The 14036-nt window shown below is 42.8% G+C and overlaps 1 protein-coding gene across 1 annotated transcript; it reads right to left on the reverse strand.

Annotated features, from left to right (window-relative positions):
• Window positions 1-1043: 1043 nt before the first annotated feature.
• Window positions 1044-13382, reverse strand: LOC116373987 (putative fidgetin-like protein 2). Its single transcript, XM_031822889.1, has 2 exons — window positions 13171-13382; window positions 1044-2407 (listed from the first exon to the last, which is right to left on the reverse strand). Exons 1-2 carry the CDS (start codon window positions 13193-13195, stop codon window positions 1263-1265), a joined length of 1170 nt encoding a protein of 389 aa, XP_031678749.1. The 5' UTR covers window positions 13196-13382; the 3' UTR covers window positions 1044-1262.
• Window positions 13383-14036: the final 654 nt, after the last annotated feature.

Raw genomic sequence — 14036 nt, forward strand, 5'->3', positions numbered from 1 at the left:
ATTGGTGGCCCTAAAAGCTCTGAGTCCGCTGAAGTTTACAGTATATGTGTATTACTACAAAGCCATGACTCCATTATAGCGTCTATAAAGCCCCCTACAAACACCTTAAGGTAATACATACATTCTTATGTTTTAATTCTGAGGCAACAATAACATTCCTGAGTATTCAATAACAAGACTACATATATTTCTTTTAAAAAGGTGAAGAAAAAAAATGCTTACATAAAAAAGAATACTGTCAGATTTAGGATTATAAGAGTAGTACAGCATCTGTATGAAAATGGCACATTTGGGAAATGCATTAGTTTGATAGTGCACTGTTTATAAGATGCTGTGTTAAAATGTGCATTCACCCTCCAGCTCACTCTCTCAAGTATGTTTCTACTTAACCAGTTCTCTCTTTCAGCAGGTTTACATATCTGAATGTATTGATAGAACTGCATGTGGCACTCCGTAATGAAATTAGATATATGAGAGCGATTGTATGTGAAATTAACAAAAAGAGAAAGAGTGACTGAAACAAAACAAAAAAAAGCATGGGAGGGAAAAGGAGTGAGCTAAGGTAGTGATGAAAGGTAGAGGATGGGTAGAAAAAAAGAGAGAACTGAAAAACCGGGAAAAGGGAATGGGTGAGAGGGGGGACATTTGTTTCAAACAAGGTATACGGAGGCAACAAACCTCAGAAGAGACGTGATTGTGCTGGAGTTGTTATTAAAATACACCACAAGGATGTTCTTCTCTACGTTTTGGTTTGAGAGGATATGATTCTTATGGTGCTTGAGGAGGTATTGCAGTCAAAGGCCCTTTTCATATCAAGCGGCCACTCTAATTAAGAGAGCAACTCATCAAAACAACACTTTCTGCCATAGTAGCAGATTGAAAAAATAAATAGGATCCTGAGAGAAGCAGTAGGTAATCCATTCAGACTGACAGTGCTAAATCAGGCAATCTAGAACCCTCCCTCCCCTCCCCTCCCCATACCACCCCACCCCACCCACACCCACATCCAATCCACACCCCTACAGGACAAAGTGCCCATTGACTCTTTGGAGAAAATCAAATAATTAAAATTATAAAGATGTAAGAGGAGGATACAAGTCATTTGCCATTTTCTCTCCTGACTGGTTAGATCACATGACCTTTCTTTGCAAAATCCAACGATTGTTTTCCCCCAGTTATTGGCTGAGTAAGAACTCTACTTGGTTTTCAAATGCCAATATAAAAGAGGGACCCCCAGAAAGCTGTCTTCTCAAGTGCCTGACCTAGCGTCCTCCAGTGGGGTCATCAGATCGCGCACGTGACGCAGGCATCTTCATGGCCAGCCTCTGATGGGGGAAGCCGTGTTCCCCACCTAGGCCTGAGGAGGGGCTGTACTCCCTCTGCCCACCATAAGGAGGCAACACCAATGGCTTGCCAGGTTTGTAGGCCTGGCCTTCTGAGCCCGCCATGGCGTATCCGTTGAAGGGGCTCTTGCTGTGGCCATTTCCATGGACATTGCCGTACTTCCTGTACTGGGAGCCCTCCCCCTCTCCTCCTCCCTCCTCCCCCTCTTCCACCATCTCAACGGCCTTGCGTTTCAGTGGCCCTCCTGTTTCAGAGCTGGCCCCTAGGCTGTGGCTGGGGTATCCATAGCTGCTCCCCACCACGGTGGGCCGGGGGGTCAGGGAGGTAGAGGTGCTCAGCCCTGAGGGGAGGTAGGAGGCACTGGGGTGGCTGTAGCCAGATGCCAGGCTGGTCTGGGGGTGGGGGTAGCAGCCTGGCAGGTAGTTGTAGACTGGATTGTTAAGGTTGTAGCTGGGCACCAAGGTGGGGGTGGTATGCAGAGAGTGTAGAGAGGCTGGGGGAAGTGCTGAGCCAGTCTGGGGGTAGTATCCAGAGGAGAGGTAGCTGCTGTTGTAGGAGGATGGGTAGTCCTGAGAGGGCGGCCCATTACAGGAGCCACTGCTGCTATACCCGGGATCAGAGGTCAAGTTACTGCTCACTACCGTCACACTGCCTGTGCCAGTGAGGCCCACTGACACTGAGCCCACTTTGCCCCCTGCAGCCAGGGCCTCCAGCCCAGAGTAACACTCCATTCCCTGCCCCAGGGACCAGGGCTCAGCCTCACTCTTCAGGAAAGACCCAGGCTCTGAATATGCCCCTGGGGCAGGTCTCTCATAGGGCAACTCCAGACCTGAGTACTTCTCGGCATAGTGTTTTAACAAGGAGGAGGCAGTGAGGGCCGAGATGTCATCACTGGCCCAGGGGTAGCCGGCTGCAGGGGTGTAACCGCAGCGGCCTGCGGTGGCGTAGGGATCGTGTTTGTGGACGGAGGAAGGGGAGGTGGTGGAGGACACATCTAGGTGCTGCTCAGGCCACTGGGACAGGGGCGCCACATGCTCCGGAGACCAATGCATTTTCAACAGACCTACAGACACAGAGAGAGGACCGAGAGAGAGCATGGTTATTCACCACGTAATACTTTTTAACCTTTCAGTCCAGAGCAGACGTAACTGCAGATTTTCAGGTTGTTCAAAGAACCATACCACATTGGTAATACACTAACTACATTCAAATAGATTTAGTTGATAAAATACCACATAGTGCTCTGAGCTCCTCCATGCCGTGTTGTTACGAACAACACAGCCCCTGGCCTTGTCCCCACAGCGATAAGCCGCCCGCTCCCTTCTGCCTCGCTCTCACTGGGACCATTGTTGTCCCCCTGTACGGGGCTCTGTGTGTGTGAGACCCTCACTCCACTCACTCTAACACACACACACACACACACACACACACACACACACACACACACACACACACACACACACACACACACACACACACACACACACACACACACACACACACACACACACACACACTGGTGCAGTGTGTTTCACTGGGGTAGTGGTCGACCATTCTTTTTGATTGACTTTACAGGCTCTGTCTTTGAGCAGGCATTAGGCTGACATTCCAGGCATTGTAGAGTATTATTAAACTGTCCCGACCCTTTGAGCCTAGAACTGAGAGGCTACGACAGAACTGAGAGAGAGGGGGAGAGGGAGAGAGAAATAGGGGAAAGAGAGGGAGAGAAAGGTGGAGACAGAGTGAGGGAGAGAGAGCGAAAGCAAAGAGAAACCTGGGGTTGTTCACATGCTTTCCCCAATCCTAGTCAGTAGCATGGTGGTGTGGGTTCGTTGTCTCAGTGTTGCGTTTGTTTACAATACAACTCTAGAGTGCCTTTTGCCTACATCAGACTGTCTGATCTCTCCATACACACACACACACACGCACTAACACACTCCCTCTGTGTGTGTGTGTGGTTTAGTCACACATTGACCAGGACCACCAGATGGGCCGCTAAACGATCCACATGTTGATCCCAAAATGAAATGATCACTCAGTCCCATAATCTCACTCATCCAATCCAGAGATCCCAGGTTGCCCTGGCTGAGTCTCCCAGCCAAGTCCCAATCCCCCCTGGAAATGTCTCTGTGAAATCCCCCTGATGCTCCAGGGATTTCCAGCCAGTCATGGGACTGTCCCTGTCCCCAGCTCAAAAACAAACACACCACTTCTGGCACAGAGTCGATAAACCCTTGGTAAAAAATTGCAAACCTATGGGAAATAATAAACACAATCTACACAGACACATCTATACTAGTGTACATACAAAAGCGTACAAAAAGGGACTTCAAGAGAAACACATAAGAGAAACACATAAACATTAGCAGAAACAGTCTGAGACACACACTGCCCCACACATGAAGGGGTCGTTCCATGAAAAGAGCTCCTTTTGCATCCCTTTCATATTTTAAGGAGATATTGTGCACCAATATTGCATTTTATAAAAAGTACTTAAATAGTACTTTAAAGTACCTTTACTTAAGTAGTTTTGGGGGTATCTGTACTTTATTTATATTTTGACAACTTTTTAACTCCACTCGATTCCTAAAGACAATAATATAAGTTTTACTCCATACATTTTCCCTGACACCCAAAAGTACTCGTTACATTTGGAATGTTTAGCAGCACAGGAAAATAGTCCAATTCACACACTTATCAAGAGAACATCCCTGGTCCTCCCTACTGCCTCTGATCTGGCGGACTCAAAACATTTGTAAAGATGCTCAAGTGTTGGATTGTGCCCCTGGCTATCTGTAAATTTACAAAACATGAAAATTGTGCAGTCTGGTTTTCGTAAAGCAGGGTTTCCCAAATTCAGTCCTCGTGACCCAAAGGTGTGCATGTTGAGATTTTTGCCCTAGCACTACACAGCTGATTCAAATAAACAACTAATCATCAAGCTTTGATAATTTGAATCAGCTGTGCTGTGTTAGGGCAAAAAGTAAAACATGTAGCCCTTGGGGTCCTGAGGACTGTGTATGGGAAACGCTTACTTAAAGGAATTCTGAAATTATTTATTACTTTACTTTTTAAGTATATTTGACAAATTACATTTACTTTTGATACTTAAGTAACATCAAATACTTTTAGACTTTTACTCAAGTATTATTTTGCTGGGTGACTTTCACTTTTACATTAGCAATTTTCTATAACAATTATTTAGAGTCTAAGATGTTGGGGAGGCTGACATATGGAATTGTTTTAAGATGGTCACACTATGTATCATTTAGCTATTTGATTTAGAATTTTAGGACTCCTTTAGGTATCGGAAAAATTATTAAAAAAATTGGGGGGGGGGACAAAATGTTGATTTTGGTCTTTACTACTAAAGCCCATAGAAACTCATTGAATAACACATTCATAAATGGCACAAAAAGGACAGTGAAAAATGATCATAATTCTATATCTAGGAGATATAAATAACTCTGGTGGATTGAGATGCAGATATCTCTATTGACAGATTTCAATGCAGATTTTCTTTGTTATGTAACTTAGACCGTCTCATCGGTGTGTCATTTGATTCTAGGTGGTTAATGTATCTATACTTACTCTAGGTATCTATACTTACTCTAGGTATCTATACTTACTCTAGGTATCTATACTTACTCTGGGTATCTATACTTACTCTAGGTATCTATACTTACTCTAGGTATCTATACTTACTCTAGGTATATATACTTACTCTAGGTATCTATACTTACTCTAGGTATCTATACTTACTCTAGGTATCTATACTTACTCTAGGTATCTATACTTACTCTAGGTATCTATACTTACTCTAGGTATCTATACTTACTCTAGGTATCTATACTTACTCTAGGTATCTATACTTACTCTAGGTATCTATACTTACTCTAGGTATCTATACTTACTCTAGGTATATATACTTACTCTAGGTATCTATACTTACTCTAGGTATCTATACTTACTCTAGGTATATATACTTACTCTAGGTATCTATACTTACTCTAGGTATCTATACTTACTCTAGGTATCTATACTTACTCTGGGTATCTATACTTACTCTAGGTATCTATACTTACTCTAGGTATCTATACTTACTCTAGGTATCCATACTATACTCTAGGTATCTATACTTACTCTAGGTATCTATACTTACTCTAGGTATCCATACTATACTCTAGGTATCTATACTTACTCTAGGTATCTATACTTACTCTAGGTATCTATACTTACTCTAGGTATCTATACTTACTCTAGGTATCTATACTTACTCTAGGTATATATACTTACTCTAGGTATCTATACTTACTCTAGGTATCTATACTTACTCTAGGTATCTATACTTACTCTAGGTATCTATACTTACTCTGGGTATCTATACTTACTCTAGGTATCTATACTTACTCTAGGTATCTATACTTACTCTAGGTATCCATACTATACTCTAGGTATCTATACTTACTCTAGGTATCTATACTTACTCTAGGTATCTATACTTACTCCAGGTACCATACTATACTCTAGGTATCTATACTTACTCTAGGTATCCATACTATACTCTAGGTATCTATACTTACTCTAGGTATCCATACTATACTCTAGGTATCTATACTTACTCCAGGTATCTATACTTACTCTAGGTATCCATACTATACTCTAGGTATCTATACTTACTCCAGGTATCTGTACTTACTCTAGGTATCCATACTATACTCTAGGTATATATACTTACTCTAGGTATCTATACTTACTCTAGGTATCTATACTATACTCTAGGTATCTATACTTACTCTAGGTATCTATACTATACTCTAGGTATCTATACTTACTCTAGGTATCTATACTTAGTCTAGGTATCTATACTTAGTCTAGGTATCTATACTATACTCTAGGTATATATACTTACTCTAGGTATCTATACTTACTCTAGGTATCTATACTATAATCTAGGTATCTATACTTACTCTAGGTATCTATACTATACTCTAGTTTGACAATTAGGTTATTTTCCCCCCACTGAATGAAGTGCCCTTTGATATAGAATCCCCCTAAAATGTTGTTAATTATATATTTTTTCTATGAATAAAGACTTTCTAATGTGCCACAATTCCGTATTTTGACATGTCCCTCTGTGAATTTAAGATTTGAACCAACTTCACCCCAACATTTCTCCAACTTTTCACCAACATTTGTAAATATTTTGTTGCTCTGACGAAGTCATTCCATAAGATTATTTATTTGATGTGATAAGTGATGCAATGCATGTCCCTCACCAACCCTGTTGGTGAACTGAACTCTCATTTTAATGTGGGGAAACTATTCATTTTAAATAATATTTTCAAAAGAAACAGTGAACATCTAATAGTCAAATCATAGTGTCAAAGAATGTGAGCTGTTTCTACACTTTTTGGCCATTTTTCTGGTCTTTTGTGTTGAAAAACTGAGCTGGTCGAGCACAACGCGTCAACACTGTTACCAATAGATAGACAATCTAGAAATGTTTTAACAATTAATTTTTTTTTGTGAAGCTTGAATTCAATTGACCCTCCCTGTTGTATACATGTTGTATACAAGCTTCCATTCCCACTCTAACAAGGGGATGTATTGCTGATTTAAGATTGAATCGCCAACCCTGTTGCAGCCAACTGTGTGGTACGGTCAACCCTGTCCCTTTAGTTGGAACTTAATAGGCACTTACTATCGTCGTTTAAAAAAAAATGTACCTCTTACAATTAGAAAATGTGTTTTTTACTAAGTTAAACATGTGTTCATGACAGAATGTTACAATTGGTTGAATTTATATGTGTGTGCACGTGCATCTCTATGTTTACAGTAGTATTGATTCATAAAGGAGGGTGAGGAGATTTCAGGCAAGATTAGGGAAAAACAGTGAGTATATAACACAGCCATCTGTATCAGATGATGTATGGGGAGTAGGGCATGGAGAAGAGGGGTGTGTTCAGTCCCCTAACCCTAATCTGGTCCCCCTTCCTCAGGGCTTAGAGGGGCACCTCTCATGGCTAAATCATATCTGCAAGCTTACCAGGAGACTGAGATGAGGATGATGAGGTATAAGACGGCCTTACATCCATGCATCTTATAATGGCTTTTTAATTATCCTGTATGTGTGTTTTTGTGTATTGTCATCTCTGTTGGTGTCCTCTTGTTGGAGGTATATTCCTGTTTGTGATGTTGTAAGTCCTCAAAATGATTGTGAGGGGAGTTGAAAACCTCACTATGGGTAATAATAGAAAACCAAAACATGGCAGATACATGATGCGTAACTCAATTGTTTGCAATTGTTTATAGCTCAAAATTGTTTCAAGCCACTGGTTCCAAATACTGCAACCCGCGTGAATCGCATGCATCTAACAGTTTACTAAACTCTGGTTCTATAATCACCTATTGTTCTGTACTAAGAGTTCCGACTTTGGACCTAACTCTAACTAGAGGTTTTGACTGTGTGGATGAGTCTAACATGTTGGGCGACTGAGATTGGAGGGAGCATGTTTGTGCATATGTATGCGTGTGGCATTACGTGTCAACACTGTCGTGTGGGTCCCAAAAAGAGACAGCTGTTTTGAGCAGAGGGGCCTTCTTTCGCTCTGTCCAGCCTGTCCCTCAACTCCTATTGTCCCCCCACGTCCCCTAACAAAGCCACGGGACCCCATTGTCTGACAGCAGATCCTATAAGAGCCCAAACATCTCACTAACTCAGACCACCAGCTCCATATATCCACCAGCAGTACTGACAGCTTACATGGTGTGTGTGTGTGTGTGTGTGTGTGGTGCATGACTGCACATGTGTAATGGGTATTCCCAACAGGATAGTGGCTCCTGAAATCTGAGACCTGGAAGAAGTGAGCTAGAGTTGTAACCACACAAATGCCACACACATATATGCGCACACACACACATGCACCACGCTCCTCCTTCTTCTCTCCAGGGGTCAAGTGCTACCCTAACTCTACACCCCAGCTTTTGTTTTCCTGTCTTCAGGATGAAGGCCCTCACATGGATCCAACATGCCTCATAGGACCAGGAAGCCAGTAAAACAGAATGATTGTGTGCCTGTGTGTGTGCGCGCCTGCATTCGTGTGTGTGCCTGCACATCGAATAGGGAAAAGGGGGCTTGTAAACAAGAGCTTGATCAATCCAGTCAGAGGATGGCCAGTATGTGGACCCCCCCCCCCCCCCCCACCTCCTCCTTCAACACCATCCACTCTGTCCAGTTCTGTGAGAGAAAGCAGCTTTGTCTAGCTGGACTGGTCCTAATTACATAGCCAGGTGGAGAGACGATTTAGCTTCTGCGCTGATCTCTCTCTCTCTCTTTACCTACCGTCAATCACCAACAAGGGCCAGTGTCCAAATTACCATTCCACAGCCAGCATAGACCATATTTGTTGGTCAAGTGTTGAGTTCCCTAGATCTCACAATAACGCAAATCAGTAGTACCATTAACACTGGAGAGACCAAACCCACTGGCATGTCTGATCTTACTAATTTTCTTATTTCTTATACACACTCTTATTTAGTTCTGTTCAACAATGAATCATGTGATCAGTCAACATATGGGCCAGAGTTTGTGCATGTATTTGATCTGTGTGACCAGAAGAGCTGCTGGTGTGAATTAAATCTCCTTCTTGGTAGCGGTCCACTGCACGGTCAGTGTGAGCAATTAAGGGTTAATTAGATGAATAACGGAGAGAGGCAGGCAGGGAGGCGGGGAGGGACATGGGCATGGGATTTGGAGTGTTTGCAAGGCATCAGAGGCAGTGTGATAGATTGGACTGGATAATTTTCCCTGAGGGTAGGTAGCCTGACCACTCCAAAATAATCACTATTACTCAGTAACAATACACAAAGACTTCAATGCACACACATAATGTTGCTGAGAAAGTTTAATTGTGTTTATGTGTTGTGTTTGATTGAGATACGCAGATAGGTCTGTGCGAAGACCAGGATGTTTGAGCATGCTGTGCAGACCTGCCAAGCGGCAAGAGAGAGAATCCTGCAGATGACTTAGGCTATTGGAATGTATGGAATTCAGAGAGAGAGAGCTCTCTATCAGCTGCTCACACAGTATTCGTAAGTATTAATTGAAGCCATATCTGGATCAGTACGGCACGCTTCAGATAACCAATGGGACATTAAACTCTTCCATTCCATTCCATTCCATTCTCTCCCTTCCCTCTCCTCCCCTCCTGTTCCCCCTCTCCTCCCCTCCTGTTCCCCCTCTCTCTTTCCCTCCCTCAGACCTGTACTAACATGTGTCCGTGCTCGCGTGGTTTAGGACACCCCTCCCCCACACGCTGTCTCTTTCAGCTCACACACTCATGTGGCCGGAGCTGCCTTGCCTCTTTGCTCATTGTGTCCACACATATATCACTCTGCAGCTGACCAGTCCATCTGCCCTTCTCTCTCTCCCACCTCTGTCTCTAAATCCCCATCCTTATACTATTTCTCCATAAACATAGTTCTCTTTTTCCCTTCCTCCTTTCTTTGGGTTACTCTCTGCCTGCCCTCGGCTGTTTCTCCATGCATTCCTCTGTGTGGAATGGCTAAATGGTCACTCTGATCTTGCTGTTGGCTACAGACTGAACAAACTCTACATCATTGCAGGCCAGGGCTCTGTAAGCCTTTACCACCTAATGAGGACCTTAAATCAACTGGACTCAAAATTTGCTTAATGAGCTGTCATGAACACTATGGTGGCCTGATGCACACGTTTGTGTGTGTGTGTGACCGAGAGAGAGATACAGAGAGAAAGAGTGTCTGTGTGTGCACGTGAATCACTCCACACCACTCTAATTAGAGCTCATTTACACCACGTCACTAACGACCTGACTCTTCCTCACAGAACTACTTCACCCTGAGCAACTGTTTAGCTACGATCCACAAAATGTATTCACTACCATGTTTTTATCACACACTCCTAATTATGACATGTGTGTGTGTGTGTGTGTGTGTGTGTGTGTGTGTGTGTGTGTGTGTGTGTGTGTGTGTGTGTGTGTGTGTGTGTGTGTGTGTGTGTGTGTGTGTGTGTGTGTGTGTGTGAGAGAGAGAAGTTTCTCTATGGGGAGAAATCTAACACAGAAGTGTGAGTCTTTCCAAAAGCAGGTATGTTACAGACGTACGCTAAACAATCTTATCGCAGTCAAGACACAAAGCATGTGTGTACCCACAATTCACTTCTTCTTTTCAAAACCCCCCAAAACAAAATTGTAGGCTCCAATATCTCTGCCTATAGTAGCACACAGAGGTAGGTATGGTGTGTCCCTAATGTATTATTCAAATCATGTTAGTGTGGTAATCCTGTTAAACCTTCTCCTAATCAATAACATCAGTCAATATAAGCATATTCATTAGCTTGTCTTAGAGACCCCTCATGCAAAGCACACATGCATGTGGAAGCATAACAATCTATCTACCCAGCTATCACCACAAATACACACCTATTTATGGGAATGCATTGCTAAAAACAATAACAAGCTAGAAATGTGTCCCAAGAAAATAATTAACATCCAAAACATACAACATAATAATGTACGCAGAGCCAATTGATTCTTGGGTTTAGTTTAACACCAAGAAATAGGAAAGGATATGATGGCAGAGTCCAAGGCTGCTAATTTTACTCTCTCCGTGTGGATAAAGCGCTACATTACATAACGAGGAGGGACTGCTCACTGTGACATAATCAGTCCCCCACTGTACCAGCACATTTCAATTACATGGAGGATAGAGGATAGATAGAATATTCTCTACCCCAATAGATTGGACAGCAAGATCATTGTTGCACTGGCTATACGCACACACACTGGACCCACATACTCCCACAAACTTACATTGACATCCTAACACACACACTACATACAGTGCATTTGGGAAAGTATTCAGACCCCTTGACTTTTTCCACATTTTGTTATGTTACAGCCTTATTCTGAAATTGATTCAGAAATCTACACACAATACCCCGTAATGAAAAAGTGAAAACAGGGTTTTAAGAAATGTTTGCAAAAAACAGACACCTTATTTACATAAGTATTCAGACCCTTTGATATGAGACTCAAAATTGAGATCAGGTGCATCCTGTTTCAATTGATCATCCTTCAGGTGTTTCTACAACTTTATTGGAGCCCACCTGTGGTAAACACAATTGATTGAACATGATTTGTAAAGACACACACCTGTCTATATAAGATCCCACAGTTGACAGTGCATGTCAGAGCAAAACTCAAGCCATGAGGTCGAAGGAATTTTCTGTAGAGCTCCGAGACAGGATTGTGTCGAGGAGCTAGAGGTACATTTTTGCAGAATTGAAGGTCCCCAAGAGCACAGTGGCTTCCATCATTCTTAAATGTAAGAAGAACCACCAAGACTCTTCCTAGAGCTGGCCACCTTGCCAAATTGAGAAATCGGGGGTGAAGGGCCTTGGTCAGGAGGGTGACCAAGAACCCGATGGTTACTCTGACAGAGCTCTAGAGTTCCTCTGTGGAGATAGGAGAACCTTCCAGAAGGACAACCATCTCTGCAGCACTCCACCAATCAGTCCGTTGTACTAGAGTGGCCAGAAGGAAGCCACTCCTCAGTAAAAGGCACATGGCAGTCCACTTGGAGTTTGCCAAAAGGCACCTAAAGTCTCTCAGACCATGAGAAACAAGATTCTCTAGTCTGATCAACCCAAGATGGAACTCCCAGACTGGGGTGAAGATTCACCTTCCAACAGGACAATGACACTAAACACACAGCACAGCACTAAACACACAGCACAGGAGTGGCTTCGGGACAAGTCTCTGAATGTCCTTGAGTTGCCCAGCCAGAGCCTGGACTTGAACCCAATCGAACATCTCTGTAGAGACCTGAAAATAGTTGTGCAGCAACGCTCCCCATCCAACCTGACAGAGCGTGAGAGGATCTGCAGAGAATATTAGGAGAAACTGCCCAAATACAGGTGTGCCAAGCTTGTAGCGTCATACCCCAAAATACTTGAGGCTGTAATCCCTGCCAAAGGTGCTTCAACAAAGTACTGAGTCTGAATTCTTATGTAAATGTAATATATATACATATATATATATATATATATTTTAAATTATACATTAGCAAACATTTCTAAAAACGTGTTTTTGCTTTGTCATTATGGAGTATTGTGTGTAGATTGATGGGGGGGGGGGGGGGGGGGGGGGGGAACACTTGAAATCCATTTTAGAATAAGGTTGTAAAGTAACAAAATGTGGAAAAAGTTTCCGAATGCACTGTATATGTACATAGCTACCTCAATTACCTCGTACCCCTGCCCATTGACTCTATACTGGTACTCCTTGTACATAGCCAAGTGAATTTGACTCATTATTGTTATTCGTTATTCACTGTATTTATGCCTCATGCCACTATTCCCATTCTTCTTTTTTTACTGTGCATTGTTGGAAAGGGACTTTCACTGTAAATCTACACCTGTTGTTTACAAAGCATGTGAAAAATACTAATTTATTGGATTTGTTTAAAACTAGCCTTAAACACGCTGGTGGTCGCCATTCAGAAATAGAGAGAGAAACAGAGAAAGAGACAGCAACTCAGCTCTTTATTTAAAATTCCTCAATGTGAAGCACAGAGAAGAGAGACTCAGCTGTTAAAGTTATTATCCCCTCTCCAATATCTCGTTTCCCAGTTCCCTCCCTCACGCCCTCACCTCCCCCTTTTCCACTGGCCACAGGAGAAATGTCCAAGACTGAGTGTCAAGACTGAGAAAGACAACCAAATTAGCGCATACACATGCGCGTGCACACACAGTGTAACCCCCATCCGCTCCATACACACACTTACTGTGGAGGGTGACAGGACTGAGCATTCTGCCGCCCTGCTCCCTGGTAAAGAGGAGAGGACTGAGTCCACTCAGTGTTGGTGGAAGCGGGGACACACGTTACACTTTCTGCTGCTGGCTGGTCCCACGCTGCTGGCCATCTGAGTGGGTCTGTTAGTGTTTGTTGTCATACACCACTCCATTGCTAGCCTCAGTACCCTCCACTACACACTAACGACTGGAATGGAGAGAGAGCAGTGAGTTAGACAGCGCTGGAAAAAAAATATGTACATAATCACATAAAACTCGAACATCAAAAAGCTGTATTCACTCTGGTTGTATGTTCCCATTGAAGTGACCCAAATGCAAAGACTTATTTTCCTCCTCAAGCATGTTCATGCTCACTCACTAGCACTTGCTCACTCTAGCCCCCTAGGTCAGTAGCTCACTTGGTTAGCCACTTGTTCACTCACATGCAAATGTATTTACAGACCAGAAAAACAATTGTCAGAAGCACTTATTACTAATGCTAATACATAATTACCATGACTGAAAGGAAGAATGTAATTGAGAGTAAGATCATCTAAAACGTGTAAAACCTTAATATTTCCGTACACATTAGGTCTGTTATTGGAAAAATATTTGTTTTTGATAAGCTAACGGGAATGGGAGAACTCTTCAGGAAAGGCATGTGCACAATCAAAACCAAACAATATATAGTGTTGCTCACAGTCTGAGTGTTCATGTAACAGTGGTGCTAAACGCTCTGACAGAAAGGGAACAGCTTCTGCCCTCTGACCATAAAACCACAATATCACCATCAGAAGAAAAATGACTAAAGAGTATCCAATCCTCTGGACCCATCCACTGGTCCACACACTCACACAGT

Source organism: Oncorhynchus kisutch, linkage group LG1 (assembly GCF_002021735.2).
Source record: "Oncorhynchus kisutch isolate 150728-3 linkage group LG1, Okis_V2, whole genome shotgun sequence".
Taxonomy (NCBI): Eukaryota; Metazoa; Chordata; class Actinopteri; order Salmoniformes; family Salmonidae; genus Oncorhynchus; species Oncorhynchus kisutch.